At 58.5% G+C, this 16,949-nt stretch overlaps 2 protein-coding genes across 2 annotated transcripts; both read left to right on the forward strand.

Moving 5' to 3' along the window:
• Positions 1 to 1,396: 1,396 nt before the first annotated feature.
• On the forward strand, positions 1,397 to 5,312 carry LOC119150183. The gene is made up of 3 exons (XM_037392494.1): positions 1,397 to 1,533; positions 3,022 to 3,500; positions 3,998 to 5,312. Exons 2-3 carry the CDS (start codon positions 3,028 to 3,030, stop codon positions 4,149 to 4,151), a joined length of 627 nt encoding a protein of 208 aa, XP_037248391.1. The 5' UTR covers positions 1,397 to 1,533; positions 3,022 to 3,027; the 3' UTR covers positions 4,152 to 5,312.
• A 2,053-nt stretch (positions 5,313 to 7,365) lies between these two features.
• On the forward strand, positions 7,366 to 16,873 carry CHRNA2 (cholinergic receptor nicotinic alpha 2 subunit). The gene is made up of 7 exons (XM_037392493.1): positions 7,366 to 7,455; positions 9,517 to 9,866; positions 11,065 to 11,219; positions 12,067 to 12,111; positions 12,324 to 12,433; positions 12,894 to 13,995; positions 14,561 to 16,873. The coding sequence occupies exons 2-7, from the start codon at positions 9,647 to 9,649 to the stop codon at positions 14,684 to 14,686; spliced, it is 1,758 nt and encodes a 585-aa protein (XP_037248390.1). The 5' UTR covers positions 7,366 to 7,455; positions 9,517 to 9,646; the 3' UTR covers positions 14,687 to 16,873.
• Positions 16,874 to 16,949: the final 76 nt, after the last annotated feature.

Consider the following 16,949-nt stretch of genomic DNA (forward strand, 5'->3'; position numbering starts at 1 on the left):
CCTAGCGCCGCCGCCTGCGCCCGTCACGGAGGGTGCCCTCCCGGACGCCTGCGACCCTCCGCAGGTCACCCCTGCGCGGAGGACACGCCGCTCCGCCCCACCAGCACCCTCCCGGACCCGTGGGGCTGTGGGATTCCGGCCCCACGTCTGGTGGTGGCAGCCCCTCGGCTCCCTGCTGCCCGGGTTTTGTCCATAATCGGGTTTTCTTCCATTAACGGGGAGTCCGGGCTTCCCCCTCAGCTCCCGCGGCACCCCAAGGTGCAGCAGCACCCTCTGACCCAACCTGCCCGCACCCAACTCCGAGCAGCCTGATCGGGCTGAAAGTCGGAGGGGGCAGGGGTGCACGGGCAGGACTGGCCATGTGCTGCAGGCAGGCACACACGTGCACACACACATGCATGCACACATGTTCACATGCACAGAGATGCAAATGCACATGTCTGCATACATACATGCACACATATATGCACACGTGCACACGTGCATGCATGCACAGCTATATGCACTTGTGCACACATACATGCATACATGCATGTTCACATGCACAGATGCACACACATACATGCACACGTGCAAACCTATATGCGCATGTGCACACCTGCATGCATGCATACATGTAAGTATACATGCGCACACACAACATATGTAGACATGCATACACACATGTGCACATAAATGCACACACACATATGTGCATGTGCACATGTGAAACACGTGTGCATGCTGACCATGTATGCACACCACCAGGCACATTGCTGAGGATGTATGTGCACCTTTAAGCATGTGTGCACAGTGAGGCTGCGCAAGCACTACCAGGCATGTGTGTGCACATTGAGCACATGTGCACACTCAGCACATGCATGCACACTCAACGTGTGTGCACTGCTAACTAAGCATGTGCATACACAGTCAGCATACATGTGCACAGTCAGCACGTCTGTATGCTGCCAGGTATACATGCATGTGCAGGCACACTCAGCACATGTGTGCACACTCAACATGTGTGTGCACTGCTAACTAAGCATGTGCATGCACACTCAGCACACGTGTGAACAGTCAGCATGTGCATGCACTGCCAGGCATGTGCAGGCACAGCCAGTGTACATGTGCACGCTCAGCACATGTGTGCACTTCTAGGCATGTGCGTGTAAACTCACCACACGTGTGCACTGCTAAGCAGGTGTATGCACTGCTGAGCACAGTTGCACACCACCAGGCAGCTGCGTGGGCCCTGAGCACATATGTGCATGCTCAGCACAGGTCTACATGCCAAGCACATACGTGCACACACGTGCGTGCTGCCTGGCCATTTCAGCAATCCTGAGCGGCAACCCGGAGAGGCAGCCCCAGGGGGGACACGCGGCTTCCGTGCACCCTGAGCCAGCCCTGGCACACTCGACCGTGGCGGTGGCTGTGGCCGTGGCGGTGGCTGTGGCCGTGGCGGTGGCCGTGACCGTGGCCATTCGTGTGCGTGCGTGGGGGCCGGCCCTGCCTCGAGGAGCCGCTGGCAGTGCGGTGGCAGGACGCTGAGTGGTGAGCGAGGGTGGCGGCGGGGGGGGGGGGGGCTGTCGGCAGTGGTTTCACACGCAATCCCAGCCCCCTGCCTCAGTTTCCACACCTGCAAAACAAGCGGTGGGATGCTGGCTGGGGCACAGCTTTGGCGCGGGGGGGGAGGGGGGGTGCTTAGGGGGGTAACTGCACCCCTGCCCGCTGGAGCGGGGCTGGCGGGGGCTGTTCCTTGCTAGGATGGCTACTGGGGGGGGGGGGGCGGGGAAGAGTTATTTTAAGGGGGCTCAAGCCCAGACAAGCCATGCGTTAATCAGCAGCAGCCTGCTGCTGAGGCTCCGTGTCCCCCGTTCCCTGTCGCCAACCTCCCGCTGTCCCTGGGACACCTGATGGGACCTCCCAGCACCCTCCCAGGGTGGTCCAGTGCCGGGCAGGCGGGTGAAACCCCCTTCCCCGATTCCTGGCATGGCTCAGATCGGCGGGGGGCGAAGGCTTTTCCTCCTCCCATCGCAGTGGGGGCAGCTCCAGCGCACCCCCTCTGCTCACCCCAAAAGTAGGGCTGCAAGCCCCCCCGAGTCCCAGCTGCCGGGGCCAAAAGGTGGGAGCAATTGGGGGGGGGGGGGGGCGGGGGAAGGAAAAACGTTACTGGCCTGGTGGTGTTCTGGTGGGAAGAGCTGGGAGGAACAACCCAGCAGCCTTGGTGCCAGAGAAGTGCCAGCATGGCCGGCTCCTGGCAGGGCTGGGCTGCGGTGCTGAGCTCTGTGCTGGGGGCTCCCCACTGCACCCCCCTCACTCCACCCCCCATCCTGCTTTTTGGGGCCCTTTGCTCTAAAGTGAGAGCCACTCACCCCTGCCAGGTGCTGGCCTGAGACCTGAGGAGCTCGTTGCACCCCAGGGTGCTGGCAGGGAGCTGTGGTACCGATGGGGGTCCCCCCCCTTCCCTCTGCAAAGGGGCTCGGGGCTGGCTGGGAGGATGTGAGGTGCCGGTGGGGACACCCTCAAACGCCACATCCCTTCAGCTGCCGTGGCAGCAGCCTCTGGCACCCGCTTCCCCAGCCCTGGCGCCAAGGTTTTCCGGCGGTGGTTTTGAAAGAGCTGTATTGTCTGCCCACCCTCCATCCCCCACCCCCCACCCCCCCCAGCCGCCGCAGCCTGGCTGCTTTTCCATGGCTCCGGAGGGGGTTTTGGGAGGATGATCTGGATCAGCCTCACCCCGGCCCTTCCAACCCTCATCTTAACCCCTCCGTGCCTCAGTTTCCCCATTGCTATACTCCATGTGATGTGCTGAGGGGGTGCATAAAGGGTCCTCCCTCCCGCCCAGGGAGGGTCTTCCGTGGTGTGAGGAGAGCGGGGTACAGCACCCCCAGATCCCAGCAGCCAGAGATGCGTATGCAGGGGAAAATAAGGGTGCCTGGAGGATTTTGCTGGTGCAAAGTAGAGGGGGACCAAAAAGGGTCTCAGAGGCTGTCTCAGCCACAGTCTTGACCCCCTCCCCATTTCTCTTTGCTATTGCAGGACACCATGGTCCCAGGGGCCCCCAGCTGGTGTCTGCTGGTGGGGTTCTGCACCCTCGGTCCCCCTGCCACCATCCAGGGGGTACCTGAAGAGGATGTGACACTCAGCACCAGGACAGAGGAGCTGGGATACCACCTCGCCCAGGATGTGGACCCCCTCCAGGACCCCCAGCGCTGTGGCATCACCTTCCACACCCCCAGCCCTTGCAGCCCCCTTGGACCTCCTGTCTCTGTCTCTCGTGATGAGCTGGATCATCTCAAGAACCTCTTGCAGGACACCAAGGCCAGCCTGAAGGATGTGGAGATGGCGGCCACACTGGAGGACAACCAGACCCGCTACCAGGACATCATCACCGAGGCGCTGCCTGCCATCCATGGGGCCAACCTGGAATTTCAGGAGAGCCTGGATAATATCCGCAGGGAGCTGGAGGCTCACATGGCTGAGGCTGATCACCCACAAACAGCTGAGAAGAAGGAGAAGTAAGTGCCATGGGAAGAGAATGGAGATGCTCCATGGAGCAGATATCCCAAACTCTTCAGGTGGGAGCAGCCCCAGGCTGCAGACACCTGGGGGTGGTGGTGTCTGGGTGTCCCCAAGGGTCCCACAGCCTTTGTGGTGGCTCTCAGGTGACACATGGTGTTCAGATGCTCAGCAGACCACCACCATTAACATCTGTGTGTGTGTCTCTGCCCTAAAGCCACCACAGCAGGGCCGGTGAGGGGTCCTCTGAGGGCAGGGTTGGGGGATGAGGTGTCAGGAGCAGGGATTGTCACTCCTGAACCAGTGACCCAGTGCAGCTGAGCCACAATGTGATGATGGAGCAGCGTTCACCAGGATGGAAGAATTGGGGTACCTGCTCCTCTAGGTTGGGACCCTGTCCCAGGAGCCCCAGTGCTTCAGCATCACCTTCCACACCCCATTGCAGGAAGGCTGGTGCGGACACAGGGGACACTAAGTCCACTCTTCTCCTCCCCAGGCTGTGGAAGGGTGTCCACGTAATGGCCCACATGCTACGTCTCACTAGGCGCCTGGCCCAGACCCTCGATGATGCCTCCCACCACCTCCACGCTGAGCTGAGCCAGCACTGGCAGAGCTTGGCTGCCCAAGCCACCACCACCGCCGAGCCCTAGGACAGTGGGGACGGGCTCCACTGTCACCCTGTGTATGGCCTTGCTTGCTGGTAGGACCCCAACCCAGCTCATCTCCACAGATTTTGGGGTGTCCTGGCTCCTCTCCCCGGCTCTGGGAGCTGAGACTTTGTTTGCATGAGGTGGTTGCAGAGAGGTCTGGACACTGGAGCTGGCAGCACCAGGAAGGGACAGGAGGTTGGTACCCTCTACCTGGTGCCATCGCACACACGATGCCATCACTCGTGATGCCATTGCACACATGATGCTGTTGCACATGTGTCACCATCACACATATGATGCCATCGCATATGTGATGCCCTTCACCCCGGCCCCAAGTGTTTGATGCATTTATCCTGCAGGAGCTCAGCCATCATATAGCAGAGCCTGGTGCCACCGTGTGTACTCAGCCCCTTGCCCGGGGGAAAACCCTTCTGTGGGGAGTTACTTCCTATCCCCAGCAGACCTCTGCATCCCTTTGGTCCTCCCTGGAAGAGCTTTAGCCACACGGGCTCCCTTTTTTCACAGCTATCCAGCCCCATGTGCCAACAGCTAAGCCATCACACCCCGAGCCTGGCCTGAACCGGGCTCCCAGGGCTCCCCAGAGGGTCTTAAAAATTAAGTCCAGCTCTTTTGGCACTTAGCTGCACCTCGCCAGTGGTCCAGCAGCATCACTGCCCTCCTGGCATGGGTGCTGCCACTGCCAGCCCCAGTTAATCCTTCACTCTTGGGAACACCTTGTCCAGGCTTGGAAGAGCCTTTTTGCCCCTGGGGTGGCAGGAGCGGAGGCTGGCTCTGGAGCTGCAGGCAGGGCGGAGGGGAGGGAGCTGCCCAGCCTGCGCAGGGCAGAGCAGGCAGCAGGAGAGCGGTTGGAGATGAGCTGCTTGGCAATAAATTGAAACTGGCAACTCCAGTGTTCCCAACCCACTGAGGTCTGGGCAGCAGGAGAACAGCTGGAGGCAGAAAATCTCTCTGTGTTTGCAAGCCTGGATGTTCTCCCGGGAGGCTGGAGGGAATGGCCAGGGCCACCCCGGCACGTCGGGCTTGGGGCACCCTGCTATCCCCGTGGTGCACCCTAGGGATGGGCAAGAGGCAGAAATACCCCTGGGCAGTAGCAGCGGCGCTTCTGCAGGAGCTGCAGGCAGCAAAATAAAGATGCATTGCACTCTGCCAGGCGTCAGTGTTATCTCTGCGTCTGTTTTCTCTCCCTCCTCTGCTGTCTAGGGGGAAAGGAGGGTGGATCGGTTTGGTTGTGGTGTTAACTGGCCCTCCACCTCCAGTCAGGAGCCCAGCGAAGGAGACAGGCTCCCTAGCACCCACAGTGCTTCCCACCACCCTCTGAGCCTTCAATCCACCATCCCTGCAGTCAGCTCTCTTTTTTCCTCCCCAGAAAAATCAATGTTGGTTGTCTTTTTTTCCTGATTAATTTTCTATGGTCTTACTTGGCTCATCCTTCTCCCTAATTCCCTCCCTTTGGTGGGCCCAGATCGATCTCTTGGAGCAGTCCTTGCAATTGCCAGCTGCTCCCCATCCCTCTGGCATCCATTGTTCCATCTCCCCCTACTCCCCATCACCCCAGCTTCAGGGGTCCATCCAGCACCAAACACCCTCCCTTTGGCCTTGCGGGCAGCCTTGGGACGTGGCCTCAGGGCTCTGTGCTGTGGCATGGGGACAGGGCTTTGCACCACACCACTGGCTGCAGTGTGGTTGCCTAGGGAAGGGGGAGGTTGCCAGGCTTTAAAAAAACCCAGAAAGGTGGTTTGGTGCAATCATGACATAGATGAGATATCTGGATCATCCCAGTGTGATGCTTGCATCACTGAGATGTTTGTGGCCATGGGGCTGCAGACGGAACCACCCATTATCTACTTGGGTTTGCCACCCACTGCTGCTGGGGTGGTGGGGTGGCAGGGTACCAACTCTGTGGTCCTCTTCCCCATGGATTTCTGGTATTCAGCATCCCAAGAGTAGTGGGCATGGATGCAGGCAGGATAGAGGGGTCCTGCAGTGGAGTTGGGGGAAGCAGCAAATTTAGGTGCCCTCCATGCCTGGGTCTGCTTTTGCATTTATCTTCCAGGGGAAAGGAAGCAAATCATCGGGCAGGGCCCTCAGGGCTGCAAATTGCACCCTTGGGCTTCATTTACAGGAAGGCTGCACATTACATTTCCTAGCAGGAAGGAAGGAGAGAGGCTGGTGTGGGAAGGCTGGGTCTTGCCCTGCCTGGGTGGTCGGGAAGCAGTGGGGAGCCCTGCGTTTCCCATCCTCTTGCAGTGGAAGAACCACGTTCCCGGCCCAAAGTCACCCTGTCCCCATCCCCGAGACAGCAGGGGGAAGGGGTCTGCAGGGGTGGTGGTGGTGCTGGATGTTGTGCTGGCTTTGCTTTCCCAATTTGGCAACCATCCCCATGGCAGTGTTTTATGGGGCCTGAGGCAGGTGCTGTGTGGGGCCAGCTCAAGACCTTGCACCTGGCTTTCCCCAGAGCAGGGGACATTGCTGCTTCCCGGAGCTGCCCTGCCCATGGACAGGTTGGCACCCCTAGCCCAGGGCTGTAGGGCAAATGGGGAAACCCTGGTCTGGTGGGGGGACTGGGGCAAGCAGCGCCCTGCCTCTCTCCACTGGTGCAAGAGCCTGGAACTTCACCGTGCCCAATGTGATGCCTGATGCAATACCATGTGCAATGCCCTGTGTCATGCCCTGTGCAATGCCTCACGTGATGCCCCGTGCAATGCCTCCTGTGATGCCCTGTGTGATGCCTCATGCAATACTGCATGTACTGCCCCATGCAATGCCCTCTGCAATGCCCCGTGGTGATGCCCCCTGCAATACCCCAAACAATGTGCCCTGCAACACCCTGTTCCATGCTCCAGCTCTCCTACTCCATGGCACTTCGTCTCCTGGTCTCCTTCCCTCTGCCTCCTCAGCCTCACCCACAAAGCCCACCGCCCCTTTCCCACTCCCCTGGCCGAGCAGTGCTTTGGAAGAGGCTCAGAAAACCCTAGCAAATCCAGCCTTTTCCAACCCTGGGGAAGCTTTGCCAATGCATGGGGGACCAGAAGGGCCAGGGCAGCTGATGCCCCTCCAGCCGTCCTCCCTCTCATTCCCCCAGCCTCCCCTCCTTCCCTGCCTGGGCATGGCTTTCCCTCCTCCCCCAGCCCCTGTCGTCACTGCCACAGCTTCGAGTAAAAGCTGAGACATCCTTCACTGGATCCCAGTCCTCTCCGGAGCCCTCCGCAGCACAGCATCCCAACCTCAGCATGGCAGAGGGAACAGGGGCTTCGGGGACCCCTCCCTGCTCTCCCCGCAGCAGGTAAGGGGGTTCGTTGGGTCCAGGCTGGTGGGAAGGAGAGAAGCTGTTTTTCCCTGCAAAAATCCACGATGAAAGCTGTTTGCAGAGTGCCAAGGAAAATCAGGGAGCGGTGGGGAGGCAGCAGCAGGGAAAGTTTCCCAGCTCTGCATGAAGTTCCCATCTAAAAACTAAAAATTCCCAGCTGTCCACCTTTAAATTCCAATAAATAAGTTATTTAGTTATTTATTCTCGCTGCCTCCTGACTGCACGTTAGGATTGCCAACAGCTTCGCTGGGCTTGCCATGGTCACAGGCATCCTCCGCTCCAGCCCTTAGCATAGTGCAGGGCAGGTTTCTGCATCCCTCAGGGAAGTGGTCGGCAAGTACCAGGGAGCAGCATTTTGCAGGCATGGAGGTGCCTCCCGGGGCATCTCTGCTGCAGGCTCAGCACTTCAAACCAAGTGCTTTGTGTCACAGGGTGATGGAAAATCCATCAGGGAAATGGTTTGGATGCAGGGAGATGAGGTAGGGCTGTAGGTAAAGGTCAGGCAGGAGGGTAGGGCTGCCCACCCTGCTGGCAGGCTCTGCCAGAGCTGCCTGATGCAGCCGGAGCAGCACTGAAGTGGGTGAAGCAGTGGCCAGAGAGGGAAGGGGGATGCGGGTGCGAGGTGTCAGACAGGTTGCGGGGTGCCTCAGCACCCTGGGGTGGTCTGTGTGTGGTCTCCCACCCACATGGCCCCCCTCCCGCTCACCTACCCATCCCCACCGCAACCCACAGGTGCATGTCCCACGTGGGCTCCCCTCTACCCATGTCCCCCCCCAAACCCCCTTTGCCATGTACAGGCAGTTTCATGTACAGCTTTGCATCACCCAGGGCACCTCTTTTCCCTCTCCACTATCTATCAGAGCTTTGGGGAAGCCACGAATTCCACACTCATGACCCTATAACCAAGCCTAGAGTGAGAGCAGCTCCCCCAGCACCCTCCTGTACTCTTCAGTATATTTCAGTATCTCAGCCAAGAGAGACATATCCATAATTTTCTCTCCAGCTCAGTGCATTGGACAGTGTTTCTCCCGTTTTCCAGCCCTCCACCATCCTTGTATTAATCAGTTGAAAACTGTGTGGAAAATGGTGATGCGTTCAGGAGGGCTTCATGGTTTTACCGGTCCAGGGAGGAATTGAAGCTAAAGGAGCTTCTTGTTTAGCAACATCAGTGCTGGGCTGGGAGCCTCCTTCTCCTCAGGAATGGAGGTTGCCTCCTAGAGAGGAGAGACTGCTCCTGGGGGCATAGGTCAGGTGTGGAGAAGTCACCTTCTAAGCAGGAGCAGATTTTGGAGCCTCTGCAGAGCAAGGAATTCCTCCCCTTGCAGAGCTTTACTGTGTTGGGGAGGGTAACCCAACACATCCATGGATGGGTGGATGGATGCATAAGTAGTGGATGCAATGATGGATGCGTGCATGCATGCGTGGCTGAACAGCTACATGGATGGATGGTTGAATGGATGAGGGTGGATGGAAAAAGGATGAGCGTTCTTCTCAGAGATGAGTGCTACTGGAGAAACCAGCCCCAGGAGCCTGTTTGGGGTGGCTCAGCCTCTTGGAGCAGCTGAGATGTTTCCTTCTCCCTCCCTCCAAGGGCATGAAGCAGTTTCAAGTCAGGGAGGGCAGAAGGATAGTTGAAACCTATTATTTTCCGGTCATCCCAGTAAAAGTTGAAGCACCAGGCTCCATCTCAGCTATTAAATCACCTGGAGGGAGTCCTGGGCTCCCAATTGCTTTAGCTTACCCGGTCCAGCTGCCCAGCTGTGATCGATGCTGCCCAGATTCATGCCCTGCCTGCCAAAGGAGCACTCGTGAAGCGGGGAGCAGAATCTCTGGGGACATTTTCCCTTAACTCTGCTATGGTGGCAGCTCAGATTAGCTCCAAGCCCTGGAGCATGGCTGGGAGCGGCCTTCAGGGGACTGTAGCAAGACTGTCACCTCTCAGACCTGCACCACTGTGACATTGTGGTGACCGTCACCTCCCAGACCAGTGCCGCAGTGGCATCGTTGTGACAGTGTTGCTCTCTGCTGTCATTTCAGGAATGAAATTTGGGGCAGGTGACTTGGCAGAGCATCCCAAATCACGTGCCCACCCTGGCCCGGCTGTGTCCCTGCTGAAGCCATCCCAGCCCACGTCCAGCTCCATCCGTGGCTCCTCCAGCACTTGCTAATGGTGGGGACATGCAGGACACCCCGTCGGAGGTCCCTTATGGTGGCTTTCCCTGCTGACCCTCCTCTCCCGCCACCATCTCAGCTCATCGCTCCCCCTGGTCCCTCCTGGGGGGCTTTGCAAACTGCTCCAGGGAGGGGGTCCAGCACGGGGAGCATGGGGCGGCTGTCCCATGGCATCACCCCCCTTGTCGCATGGTGCTTTGTCACCTTCCAGGCGGGTAAGGGCAGCTCCAGCTTTCCCTGGGGTACATGAATTTCCTTTGCTTGACCCTGCCTTCCCTTGGGTATCACCCATTGGGCCCCAGGGGGGTTAAATTTGAGGAGAGGGGAGGGGAAGATGAGGGGGCTGTGGTGCATGTGCATGAAAAACTGGTTGGTTCCCAGATTACCCCGATGCAGTCTCTCAGCATCCCTAGTCTCCACAGTGGCATGGTGTCCTCCACCACGTGCCGTGCTAGGAGGGGCTTTGTGTCTGCAGAGCAGCTTGGCACCACCCAGACCCTTGGGTGGGGTGATCTGCTCTGCTGGGTCATCCCCCCCAGGGAAGTACCTCTGGGACCCAGATCCATCCTGTTCAAGCTAGAAGTGTTGGAGGGATAGGAAAAAAATATGGATAGTGCTTCCACCTGCCATCAATGCAAGACCTCCCATGAGCTGGGAATCTTGCTTGTCCCTTCACTTGGGACCAGCCCTCCCCAACATCTCTAAGATACTCAATCCCTGGCCAAAGTGCAACAAGCAGCGTCCTTGCTGGGCTTGCCTGCCCAGTGAGGAGAGCTTGCATGGGACATTGGGCATGCTATGGGGCCGTACACCCGTCTTTCTTCAGGGTAAAGCCACCCATACAACGTGCCTTCGGTTGCACTTCACTGCGCAGAGTCCTCCCTCCCTCCCTCCCTTGGCTTCCCTCGACTTGCTGGTGGAAATTTATGGGGCTCTGCAGCCAGCAAGGACAGCCGAGCGATGCACCGCAAGCTGACGGTGCTGAAGACCAATGTCAGTGATTTCTAGGCAGAGCAAAGAGTGTTGCACTCCTTCCCAGTCCTGCCTCCAGCCCAGCCTGAGGGATGGTCTCTGAGCAGGCTGCAGTGGTCTCAAGCACTGGGTCAGCCTCCACCTTGCAACGCTGGACCAGTTAGCACCAGAGAGGGACCTCAGCCACTCCAGAGTGGGATTTTCTTGACCAGCATTGCAAGGCTGACCTTGCACCACTTTCTGCTCCCCAGGACGAGCACGGGGCGGCTTTGAGGGGACAAATTTCTATCCTAGGGTGAGGGTTACCATCCCTGCCTGCTGCAGCGGAGAGGGGGCTTGTCCAGAATGGGCACCCGATTTCATTGGGGTGCAGGTAGGGGAAGGGAGGGGTCAGCAAGCTCTCCCCCATCCCATCCCATCCCCATCCCTGTCTCCCCACAGCCACCTGCCTGCCGGACCAGCCTGGAAGCCATGCCGAGGAGCGCCTCTTCAAGCACCTCTTCACTGGCTACAACCGTTGGTCGCGGCCGGTGCCCAACACCTCTGACGTGGTCATCGTGAAGTTTGGGCTGTCCATTGCACAGCTGATTGACGTGGTGCGTAGCTTACTGGTGGAGATCCCTGGCCCGTGTGGCATCTGACTTTTCACCAGTTGGTCCTACTGGTCTGGCAGACTAGGGCCTGAGGACACGGGTGAGAGATTGGGTTTGGGCACTAGCAACCTCCTGGCCACCTCCAGCAGGTGACAAATCACCCACCCTGCCTCCCTCAGACCTCCAATGAGCAGGGGGATCTGCACCTCTCCTCTCCATCTCAAACCCTCCCTTTCCCTGACAGCAGGAGGGCATCAAGTAAAACCACAGGTCTCCATCCCTGCCATGTCCTCATCCACCATCTACCTGCCCTGGAGCACCTCTGGGCTTGTCTGTCCATCCATCCATCTATATGTGCCCACCCACCCACCTATCTACCTATGCATCTATCCACCCACCTACCTTTCCATCTGTCCACGTATCAACCTATCCATCTATCCACCCATCCACCTATCTACCCATCCACCTATCTACCTATCCATCTACCCATCTCTTCACCCATCCACCTATCTAATCTACCTATCCATCTACCCACCTATCTACCTATCCAGCTATCCCCCCATCCACCACCCATCCATTCCTCTATCCATGTGCATTTGTCCATCCATCCGAGCAGCTCAGAGCTGCACACTGCAAAATGCGATTTCTTGCTGCCATCTAGTGAGAGATACCATGGGGAAACACGGTGTCTCCTTGGACTTGGACTGGTTCCAGCTGCTCCCAGGAGCTGAATCCCAAAGGCAGAAGGCAGAAAGTAAAAGGAAGAATCTGGGGGCCAGTGCAGTGGTGGGACAAACCCTTGGGCTTTTTCTGCCTGTCTCCTCTCATCGCTCCCTCTTTCCCACTACAGGATGAGAAGAACCAAATGATGACGACAAACGTGTGGCTGAAGCAGGTAGGAGCCTGTTCCCTCTCTGGGGCAAGGGCAGGAGCACGTCAAGGAAGGCACATCATTTGGGGCAGAGAGACCCTGCCCAGAGGGGCTTGATGGCATCTCCATGGGGCTGTTCCTCAGAGGGACGCTGCCAGAAGAGGAGGAGGAAGGTGGCATTGGACAGCTTGGTCCACAGGGCCACCTGACGCCCTCCCTTCCGTGTCTCCCTCCAGGAGTGGAGTGACTACAAGCTGCGCTGGGACCCAGCAGAATTTGACAATGTCACCTCCATCCGGGTGCCCTCTGAGATGATCTGGATCCCTGACATTGTGCTCTACAACAAGTGAGTGATGCTGCTGAGGTGGGGCATCCCTTGGACCAGGTTCCCCTTCCCTTCCCTTCCCTTCCCTTCCCTTCCCTTCCCTTCCCTTCCCTTCCCTTCCCTTCCCTTCCCTTCCCTTCCCTTCCCTTCCCTTCCCTTCCCTTCCTCATCCCATCCCATCACGGCAGCTCCCCGCACTGCCAGCTCCCATGGGCCTCCTGCCCTCCATCCCACCCCACTGGCAAGGATGCAGATCAGCCTGCATCCATCTCCCCATGCCCAGTGCTCCTGTTCCCACCCATCTCCATGCTCTGGATGATGCCCAGGAGGATGAACCCAGCACCCTGCAGGGATGCTGGATGAGGCCACAGCCTCAAATCAAGGCTTATACCAGCCCTGAGAGCTGAGGGAGCTCCTGGCCCTATTTCTTGGGAGAAACGCTTCATCCTCCTCTGACCTTTGCATATCTCCATGCCTGCAGCGCCGACGGGGAGTTCGCTGTGACCCACATGACAAAGGCCCACCTCTTCTCCAACGGGAAGGTGAAGTGGGTGCCACCTGCCATCTACAAAAGCTCATGCAGCATCGATGTCACCTTCTTCCCCTTCGACCAGCAGAACTGCAAGATGAAGTTTGGCTCCTGGACCTATGACAAGGCCAAAATCGACCTGGAGAACATGGAGCATCACGTGGACCTCAAGGATTACTGGGAGAGCGGCGAGTGGGCTATCATAAATGCCATTGGCACCTATAACTCTAAGAAGTATGACTGCTGCACTGAGATCTACCCTGACATCACCTTCTGCTTTGTCATCCGTCGTCTGCCACTCTTCTACACCATCAATCTCATCATACCCTGCCTGCTTATCTCCTGCCTGACCGTGCTGGTCTTCTACTTGCCCTCTGACTGTGGGGAGAAGATCACCCTCTGCATCTCTGTCCTGCTGTCCCTGACTGTCTTCCTGCTGCTCATCACGGAAATCATCCCATCCACCTCGCTGGTCATCCCTCTCATTGGAGAGTACCTCCTCTTCACCATGATCTTCGTCACGCTCTCCATCATCATCACCGTGTTCGTCCTCAACGTCCATCACCGCTCCCCCAGCACCCACACGATGCCCCACTGGGTACGCAGCTTCTTCCTGGACTTCATCCCTCGCTGGCTCTTCATGAAGCGACCCCCAGCACCGCCTCTCCCCGAGGGGACCATGGGGCAGTATGACCTCCCAGGGACAAGGCTCAGCACCTCACGGTGCTGGCTGGAGACAGATGTGGATGACAAGTGGGAGGAGGAGGAGGAGGAAGAAGAGGAGGAGGAAGAGGAGGAGGAAGAGGAAGAGAAGACATATCCCAGCCGCATGTCCCAGGATGGCTCCCATGGCCAGGGCACCCAGTGCCACTACGGCTGTGGGCGCCAAGCTGGGAAGGCATTGGGGGAGTCAGCTCCCCGGGTTCCCCCCAAGGGGGAGGAGGAGGAGGTGGGCTCAGACCAGGGGCTGATGCTGTCTCCCAGCATCCTGAAGGCCCTGGAAGGGGTGCAGTACATTGCGGACCACCTGCGAGCTGAGGATGCTGATTTCTCGGTGAGTGGGTGCCCCTGGGAGCTGGAGGGTGAGGGTAGGGTCCCACCTTGGGTCCTGCCTCCTGCCACTTGGATCTCCATGGGGGGTGGTGTGGTGTCAGTGCTGGGACCCCTGGTTAGTTCCCTGGCTGCTGAGGACCCCAGGTAGAAGATTAATGAGCACCTTCTGGGAGATGCCTGGTCCACAGGGTCAGCTGAGGGTTCCTCCAGCTCCCATCCCTGCTGGCTGCAAGGATGTTGGAGGTTGCTCTCCTGCCTGTGGTATCCTGCCCTTGGAGAGCAGAGATGGCCCAGCCTGCCCTGCTGGGACCCGGCTCAGAGGCTGAACCCCTAATTTTACCCAAGTGGTTTCAGAAAACCCTGGGTGGGATTACCGTTGCCCCAAGGAGCCTCCCCGGAGAGGTCCATCCCCCAGCCTTGCTGCTCCAAGATAACCCAAGACACAGGGTATCTCCTCATCCTGAGGCAAACAACAGATGTAGAGGAAGCCCTGGGTGGTCTCCTAACCCCAAGGGGTCCCCACAGGTCGGGGGTTCACATGCTTATGGCCCCTCTCCGCTTGGCAGGTGAAGGAGGACTGGAAGTACGTGGCCATGGTGATCGACCGCATCTTCCTCTGGATGTTCATCATCGTCTGCTTGCTGGGCACCGTGGGGCTCTTCCTCCCACCCTACCTGGCAGGGATGATCTAGGAGCCGGGCCAGGCTGCAGTGGGGACAGCAAGCGATGCACGCTGCCTCCTCCCAGGGAGTGGGCATGGTGGTGCCCACGTCCAGACGGACCCTTGCCTCTCCCTGGGAGGACACAGTGGTGATTGTGGAGGACCCTCAGATGGGAAATGCAGAGTGGAGCAAGGGCTGTGCCAAGGGGTGACTTGGGGAGGGACCGCTGCCTGCCATCCTTCACTGGGTGGTCACAGCCCTCCTGGCATTGAGGAAGGCATGGTACAGCTCCACTGCTTGAGTGCAGGCTGGAGGCATCTCAGAGAGGTTTTTTTTTTTCCTTGAGACGCTGCAAGTCCTACCCAAAACCCAAAAGCTGCATCTGGCTGTTCCTCCAACGTGCTGGGCAAGAAGAGGGGACCTCACAGCTGCTGTAGGGTGCATCCTGACCACAGGGCACTCAGGACCACAGGCTGGCATGGTCATGCATGATGTGGGGCAGGTGATAATGCTTTGGATGGTCTGAGCAGAAGGGGTATGGTTGTGGGATGGAGGTCCCTGCTCTGTATGACTTGGGGAGCTCTGCCCTGCAAAGCCCAGCCCAGGTGTAGACCCTCTGCAACCCACCAGCACGAGTAGTTGCTGCCGCATCATCCCACACTGGAGCTAGGGGTGACAGGGAGATGGAAACAGCTGACTCAGAAATGTGGGTGGCTTGGAAGGGAAAAGCCACTCTGCAGAGTGGGATAACCCCCCCAGCCCTGGCCAGAGGGGGCCCACAGACCCTGGGAGCTCAGGGGTGCTGCCTCATGCTGAGGCTGGTGGACTTGGCTGGCGCAGGGGAACCTGCACTGCCAAGGTCCATCCTGAGCAAATCCTCCTCTCCATCCCATCAGATCCCCAGCTGCTGGGCGCTGATGACTGTGGCAATGCAGTTTTTAATTTCTAGCTTCTACCTACCCCCAAAGGACCCGTGCTTACAGAGCATCTCCTCTCTTTCCCCATGCCCCAAGAGACACAAGGTTTTTTCCTACAGTGTTTTCTCCTCCAGGACACTGACCCATCACGGTGCTGGATGCAGTCTGAGGGGCTTCAGAACAAACTTTGTCATTTCAGGAGTGAAATGGGCCAGAATAAACGGTGCCACAGAGGGACACGCATGACCCGAGGGTGTTGCAGCCACTCAGGCAGGCTGTGGTGCAGGCAGGCAGGCTCAGGCGTGCACACACAGGGCTGAGAAATGAGATGTGCAAGGGAGCAAGTGCCCGTGCGTGGCTGGGTGTACTGCCACTCTTCTACACCATCAATCTCATCATACCCTGCCTGCTTATTTCCTGCCTGACCGTGCTGGTCTTCTGCTTGCCCTCTGACTGTGGGGAGAAGATCACCCTCTGCATCTCTGTCCTGCTGTCCCTCACTGTCTTCCTGCTGCTCATCACAGAAATCATCCCATCCATTGGAGAGTACCTCCTCTTCACCATGATCTTCGTCACGCTCTCCATCATCATCACTGTGTTCGTCCTCAACGTCCATCACCGCTCCCCCAGCACCCACACAATGCCCCACTGGGTATGTGGCTGTGTGCGTCCCACCCAGTACAGACAGGCTTCAGGGCTCTGCAGAGCACGGGTGGAGAGAGCAACTCCTGTCAGGGTAATTTCTGGCTTTTCTGGGACTGTGTCTCCCTGGGGTGATGCAGGGCTGGAGGTGAACAGGACAGGATGCCCAGCACTCCGGGCCATGGCACCCCGGGCTTCAGCAGACCTCACCACCATGGGGCATGCTCCTCTTCCCCTGTTAATCCCTGCAGCCCCTCTTGCCAGCCACAGCCAGCACCCACCACCCCTCTCAGCTCAGCCCTGCCTGGCTGATGAGGCCACCAGGGCGTAAGCTCTGGGGTGACAACCCCCCCCGGCGTGGCACTAGACCCCCAAGCACCCTTCTTTTGGAGGGAGCTCATCCTCATGGCTCTGCTATCCTGTGTAAACCGCTTCCCAGCAGCTCCACCAGGATTTCCTTGTGGTCTTTGAAAAGCAAAGGCCTGCAGATACCCTCACTAGCAAGCCTTGACGTGGGAGCAGGGGGAGTCCATGACCCTCATATGGATTGTGGGCTCACTGGGAAGGAGAGAGGGCTCCAGAGGGGACATGGATGCAGCAGACCCAGGTTCACCCCAGAAGCTCCCCCGGGGACGCTGCCATCAAGAATGGCTCTTCCCCATGCTGGCAAGATGGCTCAGACCTCTGAGCAGCACAACCCTTACTCTTTCTAAGGAGATGCTGGTGACCGGGGG

Source organism: Falco rusticolus, chromosome 6 (genome assembly GCF_015220075.1).
Source record: "Falco rusticolus isolate bFalRus1 chromosome 6, bFalRus1.pri, whole genome shotgun sequence".
NCBI classification, from domain to species: domain Eukaryota; kingdom Metazoa; phylum Chordata; class Aves; order Falconiformes; family Falconidae; genus Falco; species Falco rusticolus.